At 39.9% G+C, this 26,761-nt stretch overlaps 1 protein-coding gene across 1 annotated transcript in view; it reads left to right on the top strand.

Moving 5' to 3' along the window:
- Positions 1 to 18,008, top strand: part of PGM2 (phosphoglucomutase 2) — a 35,559-nt gene extending 17,551 nt beyond the window's left edge. Inside the window, exons 7-14 of the mRNA XM_008017660.3 lie at positions 291 to 480; positions 1,849 to 1,946; positions 3,134 to 3,314; positions 3,405 to 3,498; positions 4,733 to 4,862; positions 6,478 to 6,667; positions 11,885 to 12,018; positions 17,433 to 18,008. Coding sequence (XP_008015851.3) covers positions 291 to 480; positions 1,849 to 1,946; positions 3,134 to 3,314; positions 3,405 to 3,498; positions 4,733 to 4,862; positions 6,478 to 6,667; positions 11,885 to 12,018; positions 17,433 to 17,535 — 1,120 coding nt within the window. The 3' untranslated portion in view covers positions 17,536 to 18,008. The remainder of the gene's footprint in view (positions 1 to 290; positions 481 to 1,848; positions 1,947 to 3,133; positions 3,315 to 3,404; positions 3,499 to 4,732; positions 4,863 to 6,477; positions 6,668 to 11,884; positions 12,019 to 17,432) is intronic.
- Positions 18,009 to 26,761: the final 8,753 nt, after the last annotated feature.

Below are 26,761 nucleotides of genomic sequence, written 5' to 3'. Positions count from 1 at the left end.
TGAGTCTCGTGTAGGAACATGAGCTTGAGGTTCTTCTTTGTATCTCACTCTAGATGGGATACATAAAACCTGAAATAATCAGATTTGCTGAAAATAACTGCGGAGTAGAATTTAAAACTTGAGTATGTTGAGGGAGGGAATATATATATCTGGGAGAGAATGGATACGTTTTGTTTTTTTGAAATGGAATTAGAAAGATATTCAGTTGTCTTGTACATTCTTGCAAACCTTGCCGTTTTGAGAGCCCTGTTTCTACCTTTTATCATTTTACACGGTGTGTCTGATTCTAGGAGCGTGAACAGGGAGACGAAGGTGAAGTTTGTGCACACCTCTGTCCATGGGGTGGGTCATAACTTTGTGCAGTCAGCTTTCAAGGCTTTTGACCTTGTTCCTCCTGAGGCTGTTCCTGAACAGAAAGATCCGGATCCTGAGTTTCCAACGGTGAAATACCCGAATCCCGAAGAGGGGAAAGGTGTCTTGGTAACCTAATTTTTTTTTTAATTATGAAATCTGCTTTTATATTCAAAACTATTACTGTCAAGTAAAATACATTTTATGTTTTTTCATTGTGCTGAAGAAAAACTAATTTCAGTGTGGAAATATGTATATAGGGCTGGGTGCAGCATCTCACGCCTGTAATCCCAGCACTTTGGGAGACCAAGGCAGGCGGATCACTTGAGGTCAGGTGTTCGAGAACAGCCTGGCCAACATGGTGAAACTCTGTCTCTACTAAAAATACAAAAATTAGTTGGGTGTGGTAGTATATGCCTGTTATCCCAGCTACTTGGGAGGCTGAGGCATTAGAGTTGTTTGAACCTGGGAGACAGAGGTTGCAGTGAGCTGAGATTGTACCACTGCACTCCAACCTGGGTGACAGAGTGAGACTCTGTCTCAAAAAAAAAAGGAAATATGTATATTTGTTAGTCATTAATTTCTTAAAGGATCTTTCTATTTTTTTTTTTTTTTTTTTTTGAGAGGGAACCTCCCTCTCGCCCAGGCTGGAGTGCAGTGGCTGGATCTCAGCTCACTGCAAGCTCCGCCTCCCAGGTTTACGCCATTCTCCTGTCTCAGCCTCCCGAGTACAGGAGCCCACCACTACGCCCGGCTAGTTTTTTTGGTATTTTTTTAGTAGAGACGGGGTTTCACCGTGTTAGCCAGGATAGTCTCGATCTCCTGACCTCGTGATCCGCCCGTCTCGGCCTCCCAAAGTGCTGGGATTACAGGCTTGAGCCACCGCGCCCAGCCTAGGATCTTTCAAATTAAACACCCCAGGATCAGGATATGAGAACTGAGCTCTCAATGGTGCTTCAAATTCAATTAATTTAATTTAATTTAATTTGCCATGTCTCCTGAATGCCAAAAAGAAGCAGTAATAGAGTGAAATTTTATCAGGTTATGATTTTTTTTCTTGTCATTTTTCTGATATGAAGAAATGTTGCTTACAGTATGGTTCCTTTAACATTTTTAAAGGTTGGGGTAGCAGTGGTATTCAGAGAATCAGTTTATTTTGTTTTATTTGTGAGGCTGATCACACGGCAATGCCCGGAAATACCAGTCCCACCACACACCTACTGGCACACGCGCAGCGGGCACACCAGTAGGCTTGGTTCACACACCGACGTTCCCATTATCTGACCTCTGACTGAGGAAGATACTATGTGGCCAACCAGGACCAGCTGTAGCTTTTGTTTGCTAAATTTCAGTTCTGGAGCTGGTCTTGGTTGGTCCTATATTATCTTTCTAAGAGCGGAAAGACCTCTTGAGTTCTTAAGGAACTGAATGTTTTTAAAGACTACCATGTCCTCGATTCTTGATTAAATAATCTTTTATTTTCATATTCTTCTGCAGACTTTGTCTTTTGCTTTGGCTGACAAAACCAAGGCCAGAATTGTTTTAGCAAATGACCCGGATGCTGATAGACTTGCTGTGGCAGAAAAGCAAGACAGGTAAAATTAATTGTGGTTACCTGTATTATAGAACATATGAAGGATGATCTCTTCATTGGTAAAATGTTCCTGGGGAGACAAGACCTATTTGGAAACATTTCCCATTTATTTTGCAAATGATCGTTTCACTGAACCTCCTGTGGAGTCTTCTGATGGAGAGCAAGATAGAGATCCAGTGTGGGGGGAGGTTACGTGATTGGCAAGCATAATGCAGAGTAAATCAACCCAGTATGTGTTTCAAATTGAAGCTCCTATTTGGGAACTTCTCATTTTATAATGGAGTTTATTATAAGTAATGTCTCAGTGTCTAATGAGGGTAAAGCACTTTGGAGCTAGCTGTGTGCTTCAGTATTTGCTGAGGGGTTTAGGAGGGAGCTGTATCTTCAAGGAGATGCTGAATTTAGTTTGGACAGACCAGGGAGGAATTCCTGTGGGGTATCGGCACGGTGTTTAAGACAAGTCTGACCAGAGTGTTTGAACAAAGGAGAAGTAAGTACGTGGGGGCTAAAGTTGAAAGGTAGGCAGGGCCCAAGCTATTTTGGGTGTCGGGTAGCCTATGTGATGTTTTGGGGGCAGGAGGGTGCTGCTGCTGAAATGGCAGGGTTTTTAGATTGTGATAAAACAGACTGCATTCTATGTCAGTGTTGAGAAAGTTAAGCTAAGGTGATACATCCTGATAGATGAGATTTACTTTTAGCCATCTGGACTGCCAAGAGAAGCAGAAATCGCACACCTTTTCTCTGATGTTCTGACCGTTTAGGACTGAGCTTGATCTTAAGTGGTACTGAGCTGTCCCGTCTCAGAATCAGCAACACTAACCAGTCCAGAAATTGAGATACTTACTCTATATATGGGGGATCTTGCCAGCATATTTGTTATATTTAAAACCAAAGGCTTTGCCAAAGATTAATATAGAGCCATTGTATGTCATGTCTGACATACTTATTTTATACAGTCTTCAAAGACAGGATGTCTGTTCAGGCAAACTGGCTGATATATATGGTAGCTGCTCAGATGTTTGTAAAATGGCAGTTACATTTCTGACCAGTTATTTAAAGATGATGAATAACAAGAACAGCCTTGCAGAAAATACTTTGAGGCTTTGTTTGCTAAATTGTTTTATCCCCATGACACTCTAGAGTCTTCCTTAAGATTATGGAAATGAATAGTTGTTTTTTTTCTTTCAGTGGTGAATGGAGGGTGTTTTCAGGCAATGAGTTGGGGGCCCTCTTGGGCTGGTGGCTTTTTACATCTTGGAAAGAGAAGAACCAGGATCGCAGTGCTCTCAAAGACACGTACATGTTGTCCAGCACCGTCTCCTCTAAAATCTTGCGGGCCATTGCCTTAAAGGAAGGTTTTCATTTTGAGGTAAGTTGTTTCTGGGATTCACTCATTTTCCTTTCATCTGCTCTGCAGAAGATCTAAGGCATGTCTTTCTCATTTTGATTATCCCTTTAGGAAACATTAACTGGCTTTAAGTGGATGGGAAACAGAGCCAAACAGCTAATAGACCAGGGGAAAACGGTCTTGTTTGCATTTGAAGAAGCTATTGGTAAGAAGTGATCATGTACATTAAGGAATTGGTTACAAAGCAAAAGGAAAAGTTTGCATTTGGATTCAAAGATCCACAGTGAAACGCGGTTTATTTTGCTTCTCCAGCACTCAGGTTGAATGTCGAACTGTCCTACTCCAAAATTGACATCTCAGATGATTTACAGCAAAAAGTAATGTCTTAAAAACAACCAAGTCATTCATGTCAGAATCCTTGGCCTGAATGACTGAGAACAGTGATATTGTATGCATGACTGCCAGTATATGGATTTTGGGAGGTGTGATGTTTCCTCCACTGTGGTGTTTAATATCCAGGCCTAAACCCTGTGGTATTTAAAGTCCATCCTCCTCCAAAAGTGCTAATGAGGATCTATGCTAGGGTCTATGCAGAGGAAGGAAGAAGGAAGGCATGGTTTGCTGCTGTCATCAAAATGATAATCACCCAAAAGGACAAACCAGGTCCAGCCAGAATGACAGAAAAACCCTTGTCCTAAACTGTCAATATAAATGAACAGAAAGGAGAGCTAGCTATAGAAATTCGAAATTCACATTGTACCAAATGCTTTTAAGCTATTAATTTAGTAAAAACTATTATGCATTAGGTTTATTTATATTCATTTGTGTGTTCTCTGCGACACTAACACACGATTTAACTGATCGAAGAAAGTGTCATCGCTCAGATTCTGCTCGTTCATTGTCAGATTTGGCAGACTTGTCTTTCCATAGATTTTTATTTTAGAAAAGGTTTTCTTACATTCATTTATCAAGTATTAATTGCATGTCTATTACTCAGTGACTCTAAAAGAAATGATGGCACTGACCTTAGCCTACAGCAGCTTAGACAGATTTAATTAAGTAATCACACACAAGAGTATAGGCCAGATGTCAAAATGAATAATGTAACTAACTGATACTACTGGGATTCAGAGAAGAAAGAGATATGTATTGACCAGGACAATTAGAAACAATTTCATGAGCTGGAAGGAGTTTCTTGACTCTAGTGATTGAGCACCATGTGGCCAGGAGGGAGAATCTTGCAGGTTCTTCAGCAAATACTTCTTGAAGGCCTGCTGTGGGCTAGGCAGTGGGCTAAAGTCTTAAACATAAGGTAGTTAATGAGAAACGAGCATACACGCAACACTGTACAACCTCTAATATGCAGTAGCCAGGATTCATACTCACATGTGGTTTGACATTGTATTGTATAGAGGTATGTATGACGTGTGTTTCTGCAGGATACATGTGCTGCCCTTTTGTTCTGGACAAAGATGGAGTCAGTGCCGCTGTCATAAGTGCAGAGTTGGCTAGCTTTCTAGCAACCAAGAATTTGTCTCTGTCTCAGCAACTAAAGGCCATTTATGTGGAGTAAGTTGTTATTGACTCTGTTGGATCGAAATAATATTTTGAAATGTTCCGTTATATACTTATGCATGAGATACTAGTATCCTTTCTAATGCTCTTATTTTGATGATGAATTCTATTTCGTATAAAAATTAAATAAGGCAGGGCACAGTGTGGCTCACGCCTGTAATCCCAGCACTTTGGGAGGCTGAGGCGGGTGGATCCCCTGAAGTCAGGAGTTTGAGACCAGACTGGCCAACATGGTGAAACGCCGTCTCTACTAACCATACAAAAATTAGCTGGGCATGGTGGTGGGCCCCTGTAATCCCAGCTACTCCGGAGGCTGAGGCAGGAGAATTGCTTGAACCTGGGAGGCAGAGGTTGCAGTGAGCCGAGATCGCACCATTGCACTGCAGCCTGGGCGACAAGAGCTAAACTCTGTCTCCAAAAAAAAAAAAAGAAAAAAACTAAAGAGATCACCTTTTCCTTTTGATACTTAACCACTTAGTAATTACTATTCCTGATTGCGTTAATTCTTAACAAATGACAACATGAAAGAATGTGATTTTAAGTGTCCGATGTCCAAAAAGATTAAATGTCTTCATAATACATCTATTTATTTTTCGTAGCAATTACTCAACTCTGCCTTGCCTGTGTAGTGCATAAGCATCCAGAGATAATACAGAAAGTGATGGGTGTGACGTGGCTGTCTGTGCAAATGCAGGTGGAAGATCAGGCAGTCATTTGGTGATCCCTGGGGTAGATTGTTGGACCTGTCTTATTTTTTTTTTTTTTTTTTGAGACGGAGTCTTGCTCTGTCACCCAGGCTGGAGTGCAGTGGCATGATCTCGGCTTACTGCAACCTCTGCTTCCCAGGTTCAAGCAATTCTCCTACCTCAGCCTCCCGAGTAGCTGGGATTACAGGCATCCCCACACCTAGCTAATTTTTTTATTTTTAGTAGCTGGGGGTTTCACCATGTTGGCCAGGCTGGTTTTGAACTCCTAACCTCAGGTGATCCACCTATCTCAGCCTCCCAAAGTGCTGGGATTACAGGCATGAGCCACTGTACCTGGCCTGGCCCTCTTTTTTAATGGTCTTTTAAAAATTATTCCTTTGGAGTCAGTTATGGGTATTACATTTATTTTATTATTTTTTATTTTATTTTATTTTATTTATTTTATTTTATTTTTATTTTTATTTTTATTTTTATTTTTATTTTATTCTTTTGAGACGGAGTCTCTTGTTGCCCAGGCTGGAGTACAATGGTACAATCTTGACTCACTGAATCCTCCACCTCCTGGGTTCAAGCGATTCTCCTGCCTCAGCCTCCAGAGTAGCTGTGAGCGATTCTCCTGCCTCAGCCTCCAGAGTAGCTGTGACTACAGGTACCTGCTACCATACCCGGCTAATTTTTGTATTTTTAGTAGAGACTAGGTTTCACCATGTTGGCCAGGCTGGTCTCAAACTCCTGACCTCAGGTGATTCGCCCGCCTTGGCCTCACAAAGTTCTGGGATTACAGACATGAGCCACCACGCCCAGCCATATTTATTTTAGAATACACTGGTTGGTACATGTTCTGTGTCCACCCTACAAAAGTATTTGTTCCTCATATGCATGAATTTGTATTTGTTTGATAGGTATGGCTACCATATTACTAAAGCTTCCTATTTTATCTGCCATGATCAAGACACCATTAAGAAATTATTTGAAAACCTCAGAAACTACGATGGAAAAAATAATTATCCAAAAGCTTGTGGCAAATTTGAAATTTCTGCCATTAGGGACCTTACAACTGGCTATGATGATAGCCAGCCTGATAAGAAAGCTGTAAGTAATGTCTTCTCTTTTCTATTTACCTTTTAAAATAATTTGAACAAATTATTTAATCATACAATTAACTGAAACTGATTTTAGGCACTTAGGTATGATTATAAATAAGCTATAAAAAATATACGGAAGCCGGGTGTGGTGGCTCATGCCTGTAATCCCACCACTTTGGGAGGCTGAGGTGGGCAAATCACTTGAGGGTCAGGAGTTCGAGATCAGGCTGGCCAACATGGCAAAACCTGGTCTCTATTAAAAAAGACAAAAATTAGCCGGGCGTGGTACGTTAAAAACCACAGGCTAGAACTAAAAAAGATTCTACTAGGCCGGGAGTGGTGGCTCACACCTGTAATCCCAGCACTTTGGGAGGCCGAGGCAGGTGGATCGCTTGAGGTCAGGAGTTCAAGGCCAGCATGGTGAAATCCCATCTCTGCTAAAACTACAAAAATTAGCCGGATGTGGTGGCATATACCTATAATCCCAGCTACTCAGGAGGGTGAAGCAGGAGAACTGCTTGAACCTGGGAGGTAGAGGTTGCAGTAAGCTGAGATTGCACCACTGTACTCTAGCCTGGGTGACAAAGCAAGACTTCGTCTCAAAAAAAAAAGAAAAAGAGGAAGTAGTCATCAAAACCTTCGTGGTCATTTAGCATCTTAGGCAGTAAGCAATAAGTGCTCAGCAGTGTGGAACCTGTCTGTGGTCACAGAGCTTAGTTGGGGGTGGTCCAGGGAGAATCTGGGTTTTCTGTCTCAGGATCCAGCATTCTCTCCCTGTCAAGAGTTCTCGCACTTGCAGGAGCATCAGTAACCAAGAAGGCTGGCGGAAACAGTGCTGGAGCCCACACCTGCACTTTCTGATTCAGTAGGTCTGGGGTAAGAGCCAAAAATGTTCATTTCTAACAAGGTCCCAGGTGGTACTGATGCAACTGGTCCTCACTTTGAGAACCACTGTTTGTTTTCTAGTTAGTTTACTCTGTTCTCTGAGTGTGTGGGAGCTGTTGGCTGTAAAGCCTGAGTTTGCATTCTTCACACCATGCGGATCCTACACTGGAGACAAAAGGACCCAAAGGTAGCAGAAGAGTGTTGCTAACTATGTCAGGGGGTTGGGGGAATAAAGTAAGAATATTCTTATGAGATGTTTAGCACATTCTTTGATATTTACTTTGTTCTGTTTTTCATTTTCATCTGCATACAGCATATTTTAAAAACAGAAATAATGTGAAAACGCTTATGATGAAACATGGCAGTCCCACCCCTGCCACCTCATTGCCATGCCAAGACCAGATTTGTAAATCATGTGTTCATATAGTGATGTTTTGATACACCAGTGTTACAATTTATTGATTTTCTGTTTTTGAGATAAAGATTTAGTTCTTACACTTTCTACATTCAATGATCATCTTCTCCCCATCCTCACAGTACGTTTATGCCACACCTTTTGGTTAAATCAGATTCCATGCTTTTGTTATTATGACTAGTAACTGCCATTGCCTGCTAGCTAAGTAGTGTATTTTGGTTAGGTTTCCCCAATTTGTATAGAGAATTGTATTTCCTGTACCTTTTTTTTTTTCCCACGGAGACAGGGTCTTGCTGTGTCACTTAGTCACTTAGGCTGGAGTGAATGGCATGATCACAGCTCCCTGTAGCCTTGACCTCCCAGGCTCAAGTGATCCTCACACCTCACCCTCCTGAGTAGCTAGAACCAAGGGTATGCCATCATGCCCAGCTTTTTGGTTTGTTTTTTTTTTTTTTTGGAGAGATGAGTCTCTCCCTATGTTTCCCCAGGCAGGTCTCAAGTGATCCTCTTGCCTTAGCCTCCCAAAGTACTGGGATTACAGGCGTAAGCTACTGCACCTGCCTTAATTCATGTAGTAATAGTTGCTTTGTTCTTCCATTTGCCTGGATTTCTATCTACCTGTCAGTAGTTTTTCCCAAATCCTTCAAATGCCTCTCAGTAGGGTTTTCCTGGTCCATGTCCAGTGGCCACTCTCCTGGTTCCTCCACCTGGCTGGGCCAGCTGCTTTCTTGGTTGGGTGCACAGCTGTCATCCTGGGAATGCCCTTCTCCAGGGTTGTATCCCTTGCTCCTAGACGTCATGGCTTCCTCTTTCTATATTTATTTTCCTAGATCACATCTTCTAATAGCTTTCCGAGAACAAGTTGTTGGGTAGTAAGTTTTTGGTGGCATTTAGGTCTGAAAATGTCTTATTCTGTCCTCACACTTCATTGACTCACAGTTTGAAAGCATTGCTCCATTATTGTTGGGCTTCCAGCATTGCTGCTGAGCCTCCCGTCCTTCCTTTTTCAGCAGATAGTTAAGGCCTACTGTCTGCTGCATGTAAGGATATTGATGCCATACTTATTCAGTCCTTATCATGCAACTTGTTTTGTTTGCTTTTTCCTCTGGGAAGATTTTAGGCACTTTTCTCTAAGCTTCAGGTTCTAAAATTTCACAGTGATATGCTATAGTATGGGTCCCTTTTTATTCATGTTTCTGGATACTTGGTCTGTAGAATATTTTAGTTCTGAGAAGTTTTCTAGATTATGTGTCAAGAAAGGGAGCTAATTGGTTGTTTTTTGAAATAACCACCTCCCCTGTATTTTCAGTTTTTCGTTTCTTGAAAAGTTCTTAGATGCTGGCTCTCGAAGACTGATGTTCTACTTTTCTTGCTTCTTTCTTTCTTCTTCTGTTTTTTTGGGAGATTTCCTTAGCTTTAGCTTTCAGTGCCTCTGTTGGCTATTTCAGTTATAACTCTCCAATTTATTAAAAATAGTGTCCTATTGAAACAGGGTCTTGCTCTTCCACCCAAGCTGGAGTGCAGTCACGTGATCATAGCTCAGTGCAGCCTTGATCTCCTGGGCTCACGCGATCCTCCTGCTTCAGCCTCCTGAGTACCCGGGACTATAGGTGTGTGCCACCATGCCCGGCTAAGGTTTTTAATTTAGAAATACAGGATCTTGCTGTGTTGCCCAGGGTAATATTTTTTTTAATGTAAACAATATCTTACCTCTCTAAGGATTATAGACCTAATTATAGTTTTTTAAAAATATACATCTTCTTTTTCCCCTACATTTTCTTTATTTCCACCAAGTTCTTTTTATTCTGTTCATTTTGGACTTTGTCTTTTATCTGATGTCTTTCCCCAAAAGTCTGATGATCCTTAATTATCCTTTGGGCACCTAAGAACTGATTGGAAGCTCTGTGTACATATGCAGATAAAATGACATACTTAACTCAGAGGATATTGGTAGCAAGTTAACTTTATAAGGGGATCCCCTGTCTGATTTAATGAGACCTTAATCACCTACCCAAGGATTATGAGATGCCAAGGCCCTGGAGGCATGACTGGGGCAGAGCTGGGGTTGTCAGCCTGAGGGCTTCTACTTGATCCCTCTGTTTTCATCATGCTTTGCCCAGGTTCCCCAACTCCTGAATGTTTCTGATTTAATCTGCAGAGAATTTAAACCATCTCCTGCAGAAATAGAGAAGAGGTGGTTCTGTGACGGTGTGGGCTCAGGGCAAGGAACCAGAGTCTAAGAGCTTCTTTCAGACGCTGTTCCTGCTTTCTGCCCCTGCCTCACATCTGCCTTTTGTAGTACCTGGTGCCTCTGGTGCTTGAGCTTGGCCAGGATTTTGCAGAGCGCCTCGCCTTGGTTCTCACCCATGTCTCCTTCCGCAAGTACTCAGATTTCCTTCTCTGGGTCCCACCATACCAGTTCTGTGCCTCCATCTGTTTTCTGACTTGTGTGCTGGGTTGGCAGCCCCATCAGCTGCTACCTCCTCTTTGTCTCTTTGCCTGTGTGTTTCTGCTATTGAAAGTACTTCTGTAGTTTTAATGGAGTTTTGGGACCTATCAAATATAAATAAACCATTTCCTCGAGACCATTTTCTTTTCTAACCACTAAGTTTATATGGCATTTATTTTCTTATAGAAGCTTTTTTTTTCCTTTCCTTTTCTTTTTCTCTTTCTTTTTCTTTTTTAACATAGTTTCCTCTGTTACCCAGGCTGGAGGGCAATGGCGCAATCTCGGCTCACTGCAACATCCGCTTCCCGGGTTCGAGTGATTCTCCTGCCTCAACTTCCTGAGTAGCTGAGATTAGGCGCCTGCCGCCGTGCCTGGCTAATTTTTGAATTTTTAGTAGAGACCGGATTTTGCCATGTTGGCCAGGCTTGTCTCCAACTCCTGGCCTCACGTGGTCCGCCCTCCTTGGCCTCCCAAAGTGCTGGTATTACAGGCATGAGCCACCACGCCCAGCCTGAAAGCTTTATTTATTTAAAAAAAAAAAAAAAAAACAAAAAACTCCTTATGGAATTTTCTTTGCGAAGATTCACTTTGTAACAGTAACTATGATCTAGTTTGGGTTTTTTTTTTGTAGTGTATTAATCTATTTAAGTCTATATCTTATGAAATGATATGTTTTAATAAAACTTTAATAACCAATAGAACTAGGGAAGTAAAAGCTAATACACAAAGTTACTTAATTTTCTTTATTTAAAATTAATTTAGTTATGTTAATTCACAAATAAAAATTGTATACATTTATGATGTACAATCTGATGTTTTAAAATAATGTGTACATTGTGATGGCTAAATCAATTTAATTAGCATATATGACCTCACATACTTATCATGTATTTGTAGCGAGAACACTTAAAATCTACTCTCTTAGCAATTTTCAAGTATGTAGTGCATCATTATTAACTATAGTCACTGTATTGTACAATAGATCTCTTGAACTTTTCTTCTGTCTGACTGAAACTTTATGCCGTTTGACCAGCCTCTCCCCAAACTCCCCCTCCCTTACCCTCACCTCCCCCAGTCAGTCCCTGGTAACCACTATTCTGCTGTCTGCCTCTGTGAGTTCAACTTTTTTGGATTCCACATGTAGGTGAGATCATGCAGTATTTGTTTTTCTGTGCCTGGCTTGTTTCACTCACCATAATATCTTCCAGGTTCATCCATATTGTTGCAAATGACAGGATTTCCTTCTCTTTTAAGGCTGAATAGTATTCCATTTAGTAGACCACATTTTCGTAAATTACCATCATTTAGTATTTCATTCATGCGGAGTACATTTTCTGATTTCCTCCAAAATGTTTTTCTTTTCTAACCAATAGAACAGAAATGTTTGGCATTTATTTTCTTACTTATGCAAGGGAAGATATTGGTTAGGCCAGAATGTTACTATTTAAATTTATAATGTGTGCATTAATTCCTAGGTTCTTCCCACTAGTAAAAGCAGCCAAATGATCACCTTCACCTTTGCCAACGGAGGCGTGGCCACGATGCGCACCAGTGGGACAGAGCCCAAAATCAAGTACTATGCAGAGCTGTGTGCCCCACCTGGAAACAGGTATGATGTGGATGGCAGCTGGTGGGATTTTTATCCCCCAGACTTCCTAACTGGTTCTATTCAAATGCCAAGTAAAATGTTCCATCTTCCTAATAGGTAATTTAATTAGAAATCCTATTTCAGAACCTGCCCCAATATTGTAATATTAACAGTTGGTCTGAGCATCCAGGGAAAAGCTTACTTTTTACTTTTGTCCTAAATTTCTTTGTATGAGAAAATTTTATCCTTATTTCAGTATAGTAATAAAAGTGCCTTTTTCTAAACACTTTTCAATTAGTGGCTAACACCAATGAGATTTTCTCTTTTTCTCAAACTTCAGTCTTCCCATGTCTCTGATAAAATAAATTATAATCCATTCCACATGCATTCAAGAAGTCTCTCTGAGTACCCGTTGTACACAGGTCTATGCTGGGTTCCGGCGGGGGCGCAGAGAGCCTCATCAGAGAGAGCCCTTGCTGCCGAAGAGCTGACGGGCTGGTAGCTTCAGGTTCAAGTTTCTGTGACCTCGGTAAAGTGTTTGAGTTGGTCACTGTGCAACAACTTAACATTTTGCACCTTAACAAGCTCAGTGCATGTCCTTAGTGTGTGTCAGTGTGATATTTCATGCCTATCTAACGTGCAGTTAACCAGCATTTCCCTATTCAGAATACAGTTGAAAATCAGGAAAAGGTTTTGTAAAAGGTGAATTAAGTCTGTGCTGTCCGACAGAACTAAAATGCAATCCACAGGTGCAATTTTGATTTTCTGCTTGTCACCTTTTAAAAGAGTAAAAAGAAACAGGTGAAATTCATTTCAATAATATATTTTACATAACCTAGTATATTCAAAAATTATTACAACATGTAATCCGTGTAAATATTATTTATGAGATGTTTTACATTCTTTTTTTTTTCTTTGGAAAAAAGTCCTCAAAATGGATTCAGTAATTTTACACTTAAAGCATATCTCAATTTGAATGCTCCATTTTTATCAGAAATACTTGATCTGTAGAGTTAATAAAATTTAGAGTGGACAAAGTAGATTTTAATATGCAGCTTATTCCAAACATACTTGTTTTCTAATAACTGGATCAAGTGTCAGTTTTAAAACTTGAACTCAATTAACTCAACTTCATAAAATTAAAAATTCAGTTCCCCAGTGGCACTTGCCACATTTCAAGTTCTTGATACCCACATGTGGCTAATGGCCACTGTAGTAAACAGCACCCGTCTAGGTAATTGTGACAACATAGACAAACCAAAGCTTTGCTGGTAGAAGAGTTTTTCCAGCCTTGTGAATCAAACTTGAATTTTATGCAAATAAAAGCAGATGAACATTCCTGAGCATCTTAAATTGCCAAGCTAGTAGCAGATTAAATGTAGCAAATTAGAGGAATGGGAAATTATGGCAGACTTTTCTTAGGCAAGGAGAAGTGACTGCTGATAGCAAGAAAGGAAATATTAAAACAAAACAAAACTATGAAACATGGACACAAGGACTTAGAAAACTCACCATTCCATGAGTTTATCATGAGGGAAACTGCATTCTACACCCAAATGAGCCCAGAATACAGCTGTAGTCCAACACAGTCATGCTTATGGCTCTCAAATGTCAAGATGTTCAATAAAGAGATATTTAAGAAGTCATGGGACTGTGTAATATATTTTCACTATGGATTCCCATTCAAAACCCTTTTGTGCTTAAAGTGCAAAAACTCAACTATTAAGTGGACATATAAAAGCTCATTTTCTAAGAATTCTGGATTACCAATATTTTATTGTAATATTATGCAAGAACCTTGTTTTCGTGTGCATTAGGTAGTAAGCTCTTTGCTGCTATATTGCATATAGTTTTTGGCAAACTTTTTTTGTAATTCTTTCTTATTTAGTGTTTTCTTGTTTCTATGTTTCGTTCTTTTAAAAGGAAATGGACGGTCCAACTAAACAGTCCAACTTAAGGATCTGTTTTTTCTATATCTTGTCCACTGCTTTTCATTATCTGATGAAAATATATCTTACATTTCGGAAAGCTTTCCTTTGTAATAATAACACTATTTAAATGTTTAAGGCTTTATGATATTAACATTTTTCACATGGCTTATTGAGTGGACTTAAATTCAAATATTAGCTTATAAATTCGTGAAAAAACCTTGAAAGTTTGTCCTTTTATTATATTCATTGAAACATTGTTTCCATTTATTAAATGGGATATTCAGCACTATGTCAGTCGATGGATATGTGGTCAGGGCTTAAGCAAGGCACCAGCATACCTAACGTACAACAGCAATAAAGTTTTTTTTGTTTTTTTGGTTTTTTTTGAGACTGGGTCTCTCTCTGTTTCCCAGGCTGGAGTGCAGTGGTGGAATCTTCGCTCACTGCAAACTCTGCCTCTGGGGTTCAAGTGATTCTTGTGCCTCAGCCTCCTGATAAGATTACAGATACTCACCACCACACCCAGCTAATTTATTTTTATTTTTATTTTTTTAGTAGATACAAGGTTTCATCATGTTGGCCAGGCTGGTCTCAAACTCCTGGCCTCAAGTGATTCACCAGCCTCAGCCTCCCAAAGTGTTGGGATTACAGGCGTGAGCCTTAGTCTTGACTAAGATTTCCTTCTTTCCTGAAAAGCTTAAATATTATGAATATGCCTTATGTCATGGATTTCAATTATAGAATTTCAACTAAGATGAAAAATCCTATTCAAGTATGTGCTCCTTTAAAAATATTTTTTTTCTTGGGGGAGATGTCTTTAGTTTTGTCCAACTTTTTATTTTGAACAGTTTCAAACCTACAGAAATGTTGGAATAAGAATGCAATGAATACCCACGTACCCTTCCCTCAGACCAAACTTTTTATGTAAAGAGCCAGATAGTAAATATTTTAGGATTTGCGGACGTGGGGTTTCTGTCGCCACTGCTCAGCTCTGCTAATGTAGTCAGACAGCAGCCATATGCGTATAGGAATGGGCATGGCTGTGTTCCAGTAAAACTACATGAACCACAGTTTCTTGACCCCAATCCAGACTCAGCAATTGCTAACATTTTGCTATATTTGCTCTCTCACCGTATATGTTACGTATTTGAGATTTTTCTGTACCATTTGAAAGACTCTGTGATATTTCATGACACATCATAAGACTTCATGATACTTCACTCCTAATATTTCAGTATGCATCTCTTAAGAACACTCTCTTAATATTAAGGCAAACAGATAATAATGGTACTAGGTAGGGTTCCAGTAGACCAACAGAAGCAGTAGAATGTATCTATTAAGACATTGTTTGCAAGGAATCAACTTGTGCAATTGATTATGGGGGCTGGCTCCGCAAGTCTGAAATCCAGAGGCTGTCCAGAAAGGGAGCCTGGAACTCTCAGGCATGGGTTAAAGTTACCATCTACAGGTGGAATTCTTCTGGAAAACCTCAGTTCCATTCCCAGTGCCTTTCAGATAGAATCTAGCCCATCCACATTGTCTAGGATAATCTCCTTTACTTAAAATCAACTGATTATAGGTATTAATCACACCTACAGGATACCTTCACAGCATCCCAACATTAGTGTTTGAATAACTGGAGACACTATCCGAGCCAAATTGACACATAAATTCAGACATTCCCAAAAGTCCCCAAAATAGCTGTTTTCTCTGTGTTTATAATCAAATCAAGAACACTCCATTGTATTTACTTGTCATTTAGCTTAAATGGTTTTTCGTGATTAGAGAAAAATAAATGCCTAATTATGCATGATACTTTCCTAAACGTTCCGATAAAGAGATCCATCTAGATTTAGACTTTTCAGAAACAGGAATCCCTGGCTTAAATGATTATAGGATGTGTCCTGTTATTTTTAAAGGTGTTATAAAGTGTTTTCAAACATTAATTTAACAAATGAAACAGTTATTGACTAGGATGGAGAATAGTAACACAAAACTTTTGTTTTAAGAATTGTACCACTGAATTTTACACTGTAGTCCTGATTTCTTTTTCACACATAAAATGCAATATCAAAAACATTATATCAGTATATACATGAATCATGTTCACTCATGTCGTGATTAAGAAATAAACTTGAATACTAAATTAGTAATCAGTAATTTCACTGAGTTTTAGTTTTAAGTATACTTTTAAAAAATGATTAGCTTACATGCCTTCCTGAGAACTGTTATTTTCTTCAAAGCACATTTATAGAGAAGGAAAAGAAAACTGATATAATTCATATGTACTTAAAAAGCATAATTACTTTATATGTTGCCAGTAGGGATAAAAATAATTATAATGATAGCTACGTTTATTGAGGTCTTTGGGCTGGGTTCCGTGCTAGTTGCTTTATATAATTTATCGCAATCTGTACAGCAACTCTCTTGAGAAGGTAAAGTCTTTATCCCAATTTTACAAATGAGGAATCTGGGCCTTAGAGAGGCCCAGCCACTTGCCCAAGGGCACAGAGCTAGTAAGTATAGAGCCAGAATTAATGTCTACAATGAAATGGATTGCTTTAGCTGTTAAAATGCTGTTTAGCTATTACAATGTTGAAATGATTTTAACTAATTGTAGGGATTTCTATTAAACTCTGCATATGTTAAAGATGGTATGAAGAGTGTGAAGTAATGGAAAGTACAAAGGATTTAGTTTTTTAAATTTAACTTTTTGGTGTTAAGTACTTAGAGTACTCACACTAGGCTACTGAAGATGCTGGAAACCTCTTTAACTGCAAGTCAGTTTTATCTGTCACTTACCTTTCAAATGTTTGTATATGAATGAATGTTTCCCACAGCCCTGAAAACTTGATTTTCTTGGAGGGATTTATCTCCCCAGATTTTTGTTTATACTTTAGTTGTGACTGTTTGGTTCAAGAAATAGATTCTTTATGATATGATCACAGGGGTCTGATTTCTTGGTGTTTGACTCCTCAAACCCACCCGGAGGCTCCCCATTGCTGTTCACTCTAGAAAGGCCTTATAGACAAGGCTGTAGCTTAGATGCCAGTAGTTTGAGAGCAGACATCATCATGAATGTCTGTGTTCTGGGAGACTGAGGAGTTAACACAGATGTTTGTAAAAGTTTAGCAGGATTTAATGGCAACTGACATCATGAAAGTTTTCTCTACACCCTTAGGTACGAATATTACAGATCTTTTAGGGATGCTAGGCCAAAAATTGTGTTACTTACAAATTCTTATGAGAAGAGCAAAGGATAACTTTGTTTGTGGTTCAGACCTTGGAAAAATCTTTGGGGATAATAATGCATATTGTCTCACGGGGTGTTTTGTCTAAGTCAACAGATATGTTCCATGCTTAAGTCTCTGGAGTTCTGTTTTTTCCTTTTTAGTCCTCTTCTTAAGGTTGTATTTTCGTGTCACTTGATCAGTGTTGGGGGAGCATTTAAACTGTGCTTTGGAACAATCCCTTGACCTGGATTTTTTCCCCCTTATTTTCCAGTGATCCTGAGCAATTGAAGAAGGAACTGAATGAACTGGTCAGTGCTATTGAAGAACATTTTTTCCAGCCACAGAAGTACAATCTGCAGCCAAAAGCAGACTAAAATAGTCCAGTCTTGGGTATACTTGCATTTGCCTACAATTAAGTTGAGTTTAACTTGTTACGCAATATTTTTAAGGGCCAAATGATTCAAAATGTTACAGATATTTATGTGTTTTACAAAGACCTACATTCCTCATTGTTTCATGTTTGACCTTCAAGGTGAAAAAAGAAAAGATGGCCAAACCCAACAAACTAACATTCCTACTAAAAAGTTGAGTTTGGACATATTTTGAATTTTTATAAATGAAGATTCTTAAACTAACTTAAATAGATTGTAATTGATGTGCCTTAATTTGCATAAATCATAAATGTATGTCCTCTCTGTAATTGTTTTAATGTGTGCTTGAAATATCCAGAAAACCTATGGAGTTAGTAAATTCTGGGCTGTCCTATGTAGGATAGCCACTTTTTAGGCATATGTACATTTATATTTCTATCAATTCCTTATAAAGTAAAATAAATGAATAGATCAAATGTTGTGTTCATGTTTGGGGAAAATATAATTTGCAGAAACCTATGAAGTGGAGCAAAAGATGCTTTAAAAAGGTACGTTTTTTTGACCTAAATTTTTTTTAGTTCTAATAATACACATAGCACATTAGTACATCGTACATGTGCTAGGAAAAAACAACTTCACTGTCTTTGTGTAATGTGTTGAAACTCATTTTATCTTTTTAAATCTTGAAAAACCAAACAGTTGTTTACTTGAAACTTGAAAGTAGCATATTTTTCTGGTTTTTTTGTTTGTTTGTTTTTCCTTTTCATTAGCCCAATTTAATGTAATTCCTGGTTTGGAGGCAGCAAGACCTATAAGCAAGAACTGTTTACTTGACACTGATTTTTTTCTCTTGTTCTTGTGTGGTCTAAAATCTAAAACTAGATTTATATGATAGATTTCCTATAAGCCAATTTCTAATAATAAATAGATTTATTATTTAATCTGTACCTTCTATCTTCTCATAATTCGTGGTCTTACAGCCCCCTAAAATGACTCCAGTTGGGCACCCATGAGCTAGGACCAAACTTCCTTTATATACTTTACATTATTTCTGATTTTTAAAGCAAATGATTGCCATTATTATGATTACAGTTAACCTAAATGGTTATGAACAGTTTCAGAACAATGAAAAATGACAATACTATGTGATAGTATTATAACTGTTTTTCTATTTTAGTCATATGTAGCTTATGTCCTACCAGAACTCTTAAATCTATAATATTCAATATATTCTACGAACTGCTTCATTGTAGAAGCCATATTTATGTTTATTTTACAATGTTTTCTAGTGTCAAACTGTACTGTGGGAAAAGAAATGTTAGATCTGTGTTCTGTCTGCATTTTTTTCTTTCTTTTTTTTTTTTTTTTTGAGTACATACCTTTCACCCTCTCATGGAGTTTGTTTCTGGAAATACAAAGTTGATTATGACCCAATCCTGCTATGATGGAAGTCAGTCTAATTGGAGGGCTAATAAGTAACAGCAGTACTTACAAATTCTATCATAGTGTTTTTTACAAGCATTCAGTGTTCAGAAATCTGAGGGAGGGATTCATGCTGCCCAAAGAAAGCCTCATAGATGAGGTGCTGAATGAGCTGCTTCACCCTTAGGGATGAGGAGCAGCTGGAGATGGGAGAGAAAGCCTTCCGAGCACAGAGCACAGCACGGACAAAAACGTGGAGGTGCTGGCAAGTGGGGCTGGGGGAAGCAAGGGGAGATGATGAAAACAGAAGCCAAGATGGAAACTTTAGAATGCATCGCACTCCTCTGCCACTCACTTGAGCAGATGATTTCACTGGACCTAGAGGGGATGCACCCGAACTCTATTTGTCACCTGTATTTCTAAGAAATAGCTCACCATGGCTGTTCATTAGGTATTTCTCAACTTCTTCCTGTTATGGGATGTAGGGTAGCCCACCTGGCACATAAAGCTGGCAACAATAAGGCCACTGGGTTTTAATCTTGGCCTATTTTGAACCAGCTCTGTGACCTTGGTCACCTCTCAGAGTCTCAATTTTCGTCATTTTTTAAAAAGACTTTTTAGAGGGCGGTTTTAATTTCAAAGCAAAATTGAGAGGAGGGTACAGAGAAATTCCATAAGCCCCCCTACCCCCACACATATGTTGCTTCCCTCTATGTCAACAACCCTCACCAGAGTGATACATTTGGTATAATTGATTAACCCACACACATCATTATCACTCAAACCATGGAGACAGGAAAAAGATCAGGGATTGGGAGGGAGGGATGAATAGGCCAAGCACAGAGGATTTTTAGGGCAATAAAAATACTCTGATACCATAGTGATGGATACATGTCATTATACATTTTTCCAAACCCATAGAATGTACAACACAAAGAGTGAACCCTAAAGGAAACTGTTGACTTTGGGTGATAATTTTGTCATTTTTAAAATGAAGATATTGGCCGGGTATGGTGGCTGACACCTGTAATCCCAGCCTTTTGGGAGGCTGAGATGGGAGGATCACTTGAACCCAGGAGTTTAATAACAGCCTGGGCAACATAGTGAGACCTCATCTCTACAAAAAGTCAAACAATTAGCTGAGTATGCTGGTGTGTTCCTGTGGTCCCAGCTACTTGGGAGGCTGAGGTGGGAGGATCACTTGCGCCTGGGAGGTCGAGGCTGCAATTAGCTGTGATGCACCACTGTACTCCAGCCTGGGTGACAGAGCGAGACCCTGTCTCAAAAAAATAAGATATTTTACTAAATGGTCTCTGAGGTCATTTCATCCTACAGGTCTCTACATTATATGAAAATCCGTAAAGGGCAATTATAGTAACAATAAATCATTGGGAATTCTGGGAATTCTCTTTGGCAGAATTCTTAGGTCACCCTCTTTTTTTTTTTTTTTTTTTTGGACAGAGTTTTGCTCTTATAGCCCAGGCTGGAGTGCAATGGCACCATCTAGGCTCACTGCCACCTCCACCTCCGGGGTTCAAGTGATTCTCTTGCCTCAGCCTACTAAGTAGCTTGAACTACAGGCATGCACCACCACGCCCAGCTAATTTTTTTGATTTTTAGTAGAGACAGGGTTTTACCATGTTGCCCATACTGGTCTCAAACTCTTGACCTCAGGTGATCCGCCCACCTCAGCCTCCCAAAGTGCTGGGATTGCAGGTGTGAACCACCGCGCCCGGCCAGGTCACCCTCTTTTAAGATCTAACATCTCAGACAGGGGAAAAATACTTTGTACGAAAGAAGGCAGGCTTATGTTCCTATGTTGCTTTGCCTTGAAGCCTGAAGGGGATGAATGGGGACAAGCAAGACAGAAGCACATGGCATGCAGATGCTGGGAAAATGCTTTGCAGGGGCGTGAGACATGCTCACTGGCCTGTGATCAGGACTGAGAGCTGTCACAGCAGCCCACTGTGCCTTCTAATTGCTGAACTTATTTGGGGAAGCCTGTTGATTTGAGTGTAGAACGGGCAGTCCATTTTTTCTTGATGCCTTGGAAAGAACAGGCCCCAAGTTAAGTGTAGGAGACAGACTTGCAGGAGGAAATAACTATTTTTACTTTTCCTCTTTCTGAAATAGCAGCTGTTCCTCTTTCCATTGGGGAACACTGGGAGTACTTCTCATTTATATATATCATTGATTTCCCTCAATCATGATGCTAGTAAGAGAAAGTATTGCTATTTCAATGACATTAGAATCCCATGTGGTTTTAAAAACAAATGCTTTAAGTGATGAAATGAATATGTGTGTCCTATTTTGAAGGGATTTTTGAAAGGATGGCCTGCATTTCGGTCATATTTATGATTTCTGGATCCTAAAAGACTATGTCTTCAAAGCTATTTGTGCTTTCATTTAGGTGTTTACTGATTGGGTCATGTTGGACCCTGTGAGGAGCCAGGCATTTTTCTGGGAACTGGCAATAAACATGTAGTCCTGATCTAAAATATAGCATAGCAAGAGAAGTATATATTTACACAGATAATTCTAATATAGTATGCTGCATTGAAACAGTCAAGTATTTGAACTATGGGCAAGCAGTTCTGTCATGTCCCCTTCTGTGCTTGTCTATTTTAAGACTACTAAGTTCAAATTCCTAACCTTTGTGTTTAAAAACCACATGGCTCTGGGAGGCTATTTGCATATCATTCCCCTGGGTTATCCCTTTGTTCCATTCTTGCTACAAGCACATTTGTGTAGAGTAACTCAACCGTTGAAAGCAAGATGTGCAGTCTTAGGCAGATAACAATCAACTTTAAAATAACATCACTTCTTCTATAGATTTCTCCAGGCACACAAAGCATGGTGACTACTCAGATTAATTGGAGGAGAAAGAATACTGGAGAGGCGAGGCCCTCCAACACCATCGTGCTCATGCTCAAGGTCATCAGGATGGAGAAGAGTATTGGAGAATCTGGTGTTTTCCCACCTGGCTCCCTTGTGTAGATTCTTGTTGAGAAGCAGAGCTGTCGGCCACCTCCTGCTTGAGTCCATTGAAGGCCACTTTAGTGTTTGGCCCAAACCCGGTGTGGAATGAAGTTGGGCACACAGACCAAAGAGCCAGCTTCAGGTCTAAATAGCTTTTGAAACCATTTCAAAATAGCATTGCGCAACTTCCAAAGGGAAGTTAGGGTTGCAAGTTACAGAGATGCCAGAGCCCGATTATGTCCTTAAAATGCGTTGTTCCGAACTATTTCACCTTAACTGGAAAAAGACAGTTTTGGTTTTTTTTTTTTTTTTTTTGAGACAGAGTCTTGCTCTGTCGCCCAGGCTGGAGTGCAGTGGTGTGATCTTGGCTCACTGCAAGCTCCGCCTACCAGGTTTACACCATTCTCCTGCCTCAGCCTCCCGAGTAGCTGGGACTACAGGCACCCATCACCACGCCTGGCTCATTTTTTGTATTTTTAGTAGAGATGAGGTTTCACTGTGTTAGCCAGGATGGTCTCGATCTCCTGACCTCGTGATCCACCCACCTCGGCCTCCCAAAGTGCTGGGATTACAGGCGTGAGCCACCGAGATTTTTTAAATCTCTAGGTGGCAAGAGTGAAATGGAGCTCCATTTCTGAGAGGTGTTTCTTGGTTTACTAAAACAAAAGTAAACTGGAGATGGGAGCTTGGGCTAATTATCTCCTTTATGAGCTCAACAGGCTTTCTTTTTTTTCCTTTCCTAGTTGGTTCATTCCCTATGGTGTAAGGGTTTCTCTGCCCCCTGAACACTTCTTTATGTTTGTGGCTTTCATTATCCTAAGTGCAGGACTACAGACGTCTCTGCCAAGCTCCATCCTTGTATCACCATTTCCCTACTTGGACTTTCCCACTCTGAAGTCCTCAGATTGCTTTAAATGTAGTCTGGCCTCAAGTTAGGTTTTCCCACTCAGTTCCCCACCTCCCTACCCTGCAGTCTACTCTGTACGTCCACACTTCAAAACACATGTCCAGGACCTTTGGTGATTTTTTACTTGTCTTTTTCTGATCTTGAGAATTTCTTCTTACTTATCCATCTTATGGAGAATGTCAAACTTACACAAACAATAGTACGGTGGACACCCAAGTAGCCATCCCCCAGCTGTAGCAAAACTCAATTCATGACTAATCTAGTTTCACCTATATGTTCCTTGCTCCCCATCTTTCACTGGGCAATTCTGGAGCATATCCCAGGCCTGTCATTGTATCTGTAAGTATTTCAGTATTTATATCAGTAAATATTTCAGTATATATAAAAGATGAGGACTTGTTTACACACACTGATAAAGGCAGGCAAATGCCTAGGCAGATAGGGGCAGGTTCCCAGTGAAACCCAACCTTCAAGCCGGAAACTGTCCCAGGTAAATCCTCAGACTGGATTGAGAACTCGCCTTCCCATTTGACGTGCTTTCCTCTTATTGATCCCTATCTTTCACCTATTTTACATATACCTACTTTTTCTTAATTTGGTTTTCTACACTGTTGTTCCCACCTTTGAGTAGAGTCTTCGCTTTGACCTTTTTTGCATACTCACAAACCAGTCAGCACACGCTCTCTATTCTGGGCCCATAAAAAAACCCCGGGCTCAGCTATATTGGGGGGAACTTTCCTGTCTTCAGATCGGAGAAGCACCCCCGACGTCCCCTCTTTTTCCTGAGAGCTTTCCTTTCTCTTAATATATTCTACTCCACTCACTCTTTGATGTCTGCATGCCTAATTCTTCCTGGTGAGACAAGAACCGGGATGTGGCCGAGCGAAGAAGCAAAAATCCTGTATCAAGACAACCATACTACTGTTGTCACTCCTAAAAAAGTTGACAATTCCTTAATATCAGTTATTCAGTGTACAAATTTCCCCATTTGTCTCATATGTTTTGTTTACACTTTGCTTGAATCAGGATTCAAATAACATTCACTCATTGCATTTGATGGATAGCCTCTGAAATCTCTTTCAATCTAAACATTCTTCATCTCTTTAATTTTTCTTGTAGTTTATTCCAAACTACCAAATCATTTGTCCTTCAGAGTTTCCTGCATTTTGGATATTGCTGGTTGTCTCCTCATGGTGTAACATGCTCCTACGTGCCTTGGATTTCCTGTAAACTAGTACAACTAAATCAAGAAGCATGATCTGATTCAGGTTTGACGGGGTTTTTTGTTTTTTTTTTTTTTTGTTTTTTTTTTTTTTTGGCAAAAATACTTGATGGGAGCAGAGGAGGGTGGCACTCCCACCATCCAGTTGTTTTCAAAGTACCAAGGATAGTTATTAGTGGCCAGTGTGCCTTCTCCTGCTTTGCTCTGCATAATGAAAGGGGAGTCAGGTCAATGCCAATGGGAATCAGTTAAAAAGAAAACATGAATCGATGCGTCCTGTGTCACTCACACAATACTGTCAGACTGATGGAGGCAGGTCACCCTCAGAAGCAGGCGGAAAGGACTGGTGAGCTATTTCAAGCAGGCTTGGTAATTTACGTCAGGCTTGATGAATGAGTACTTAATGCTCTCAGATAGCTCCTTGGGGCTTCAATAGTTCAAAGAAAGTGATTTCTCACACCTTAGGCCCTTAGAGATTTGTTTTCGCTGATTATTTGTTCTAGAACAAAATACATTTCTGTGTCAAGTGATGAAGATCAGCACACAAAGGAAGAAATGTGAGCACGTTGTGAGAATCCACGAAGAGATCTGATGAAGGCTTTGGTTGAGTGGATCCGCTGTGTGCTGGATGCAACCACAGGTCAGAGGAGACAGGGCAGTCTTCCTTCAGATGGCATGTACTTTGGTGTGCTGCCTGGAACTGGAACCATTACTTTTGTTGATAAGACACCAAGAGATTTAACTGAGGATGAGTTTGTGGTGCTTTTGAGGATGGACCCACTTGAGATCCATGTCGTGTGACTAGTCCGAACAGAAAGTATGCATTTAGGATCTTGTGGATCTTCTGTGAAAGGACACTGCACTGTGTGATAGCCACAGAGTTTGCCCTGGAGTCTGCATTTCTGTGGCAAGCAACAGGCTGGAGCGAGTCCACAATGTAAGACAAAGATTTCAAAAGACATCTGTGATGTTACACAGTTTGGTCCGGGTTATTCTCTATCATCTATTTTCTATCATCAATTTCTTTTTTCTTTCTTTCTTTTATTTTTTTTTTAAGATGGGGTCTCGCTCTGTCACCAGGCTGGAGTGCAGTGGCGCGATCTCGGCTCACTGCAACCTCTGCCTCCCTGGTTCAAGCAATTCTGCTGCCTCAGCCTCCCGAGTAGCTGGGACTACAGGCGCGTGCCACCATGCCCAGCTAATTTTTATATTTTTAGTAGAGATGGGGTTTTGCCATGTTGGCCAGGATGGTCTCGATCTCTTGGCTGTGATCCACCCGTCTTGGCCTCCCAGAGTGTTGGGATTATAGGCGTGAGCCACCAGCACCCGGCCCTCTTTGTTTTTTTGTTTTTTTTTTTTTAGATAAAGTCTCCCTCTTGTTGCCTAGGCTGGAGTGCAATGGCTCGATCTCAGCTCACTGCAACCTCCACCTCCCGGGTTCAAGCAATTCTCCTGGCTCAGCCTCCCAAGTAGCTGGGATTACAGGTATATGCCACCACGCCTGGCTAATTTTTGTATTTTTAGTAGAGACGGGGTTTGACAGGCTGGTCTCGAACTCCTAACCTCAGGTAACCCACACGCCTTGGCCTCCCAAAGTGCTGGGATTACAGGCATGAGCCACCCCGCTCAGCCTCTATCATCAATTTCATCTCTCTCATCAATAACAAAAATATTTGAGGCTTCTAGTTCTTTGAGAATTGCCAGTTAGCTGCACAAGCCAGAGCCTAGGTAATGAGCGAAAACCTAAAATATTAGTGAAGTGTACTTCAGATTGAATGAACTAACCCTGTAGACCAAAGAGACCCAGAACTTGTGGCCAAGGTATCCTTTTATTTGGGAGAATCTTGACTATCACGGTGATTAAAAAAATATATTGAATGTACCATTTCCTGAATTTAGAAAACTTGAAAGGATGAAGAAGTTGAAGTATTACGCATTTGCTCACAAGTGGGAGCATACTGTACACACTGTTCTGCAAACACTTTTCAGTCCCTTAGTCAAAAGATAGACATTTATTTCCAATCTTTTGCTAATTCATTGTTGCTATGAATAACATTGTATATATGTCGCTTTCCTCCCATTTTCCTAGAGAACAAATGTTATTTTAACAACTGAAATATCTTTTTGTTGTAGGATGGCATGAGATAATCCATATGAGAGCAATTTATAAATTGCTAAGTATTAATATCATTGGACAAATGAGCAAATTAGATTTCTAAACCATGTTTCATAATCTCCCCATTTAGTGTGTGCAGCTCTGTTTTCGAAAACTGGTGTCTTTTCACTGCCTCGTTTACTAATATTGACAGTAATATGTAAAAGAAAAGAATGATCAATATCATTTCTAGTATTTGCAAACCATATATCTGATAAGGGGTTAAAACCCAAAATATATAAGGAACTCATATAACTCAATAGCGAAAAAGAGTCAGACAGGCAAAATTCATGAAATGAGTTTTAAAATGTTTTATTGATATATAATATTTATACATATTCATGGGGTAGATGTGATATTTTATAACATGCATACAATGTGTAATGATCAAGTCAGAGTATTTAGGGTATCCATCACCTAGAGTATCGATCATTTCTATGTGTTGAGAACATTTCTTCTTTCCTAGCTATTTCGAAATCTACAATACATTGTTTTTAACTATAGTCACCCTACTTTGCTATCAAGCATTGGAACTTATTCTCTC

The sequence above is a fragment of the Chlorocebus sabaeus genome, chromosome 27, assembly GCF_047675955.1.
Source record: "Chlorocebus sabaeus isolate Y175 chromosome 27, mChlSab1.0.hap1, whole genome shotgun sequence".
Taxonomy (NCBI): Eukaryota; Metazoa; Chordata; class Mammalia; order Primates; family Cercopithecidae; genus Chlorocebus; species Chlorocebus sabaeus.
Note: the sequence above shows the minus strand (reverse complement) of the source record. Positions and strands in the feature narration are given on the sequence as shown.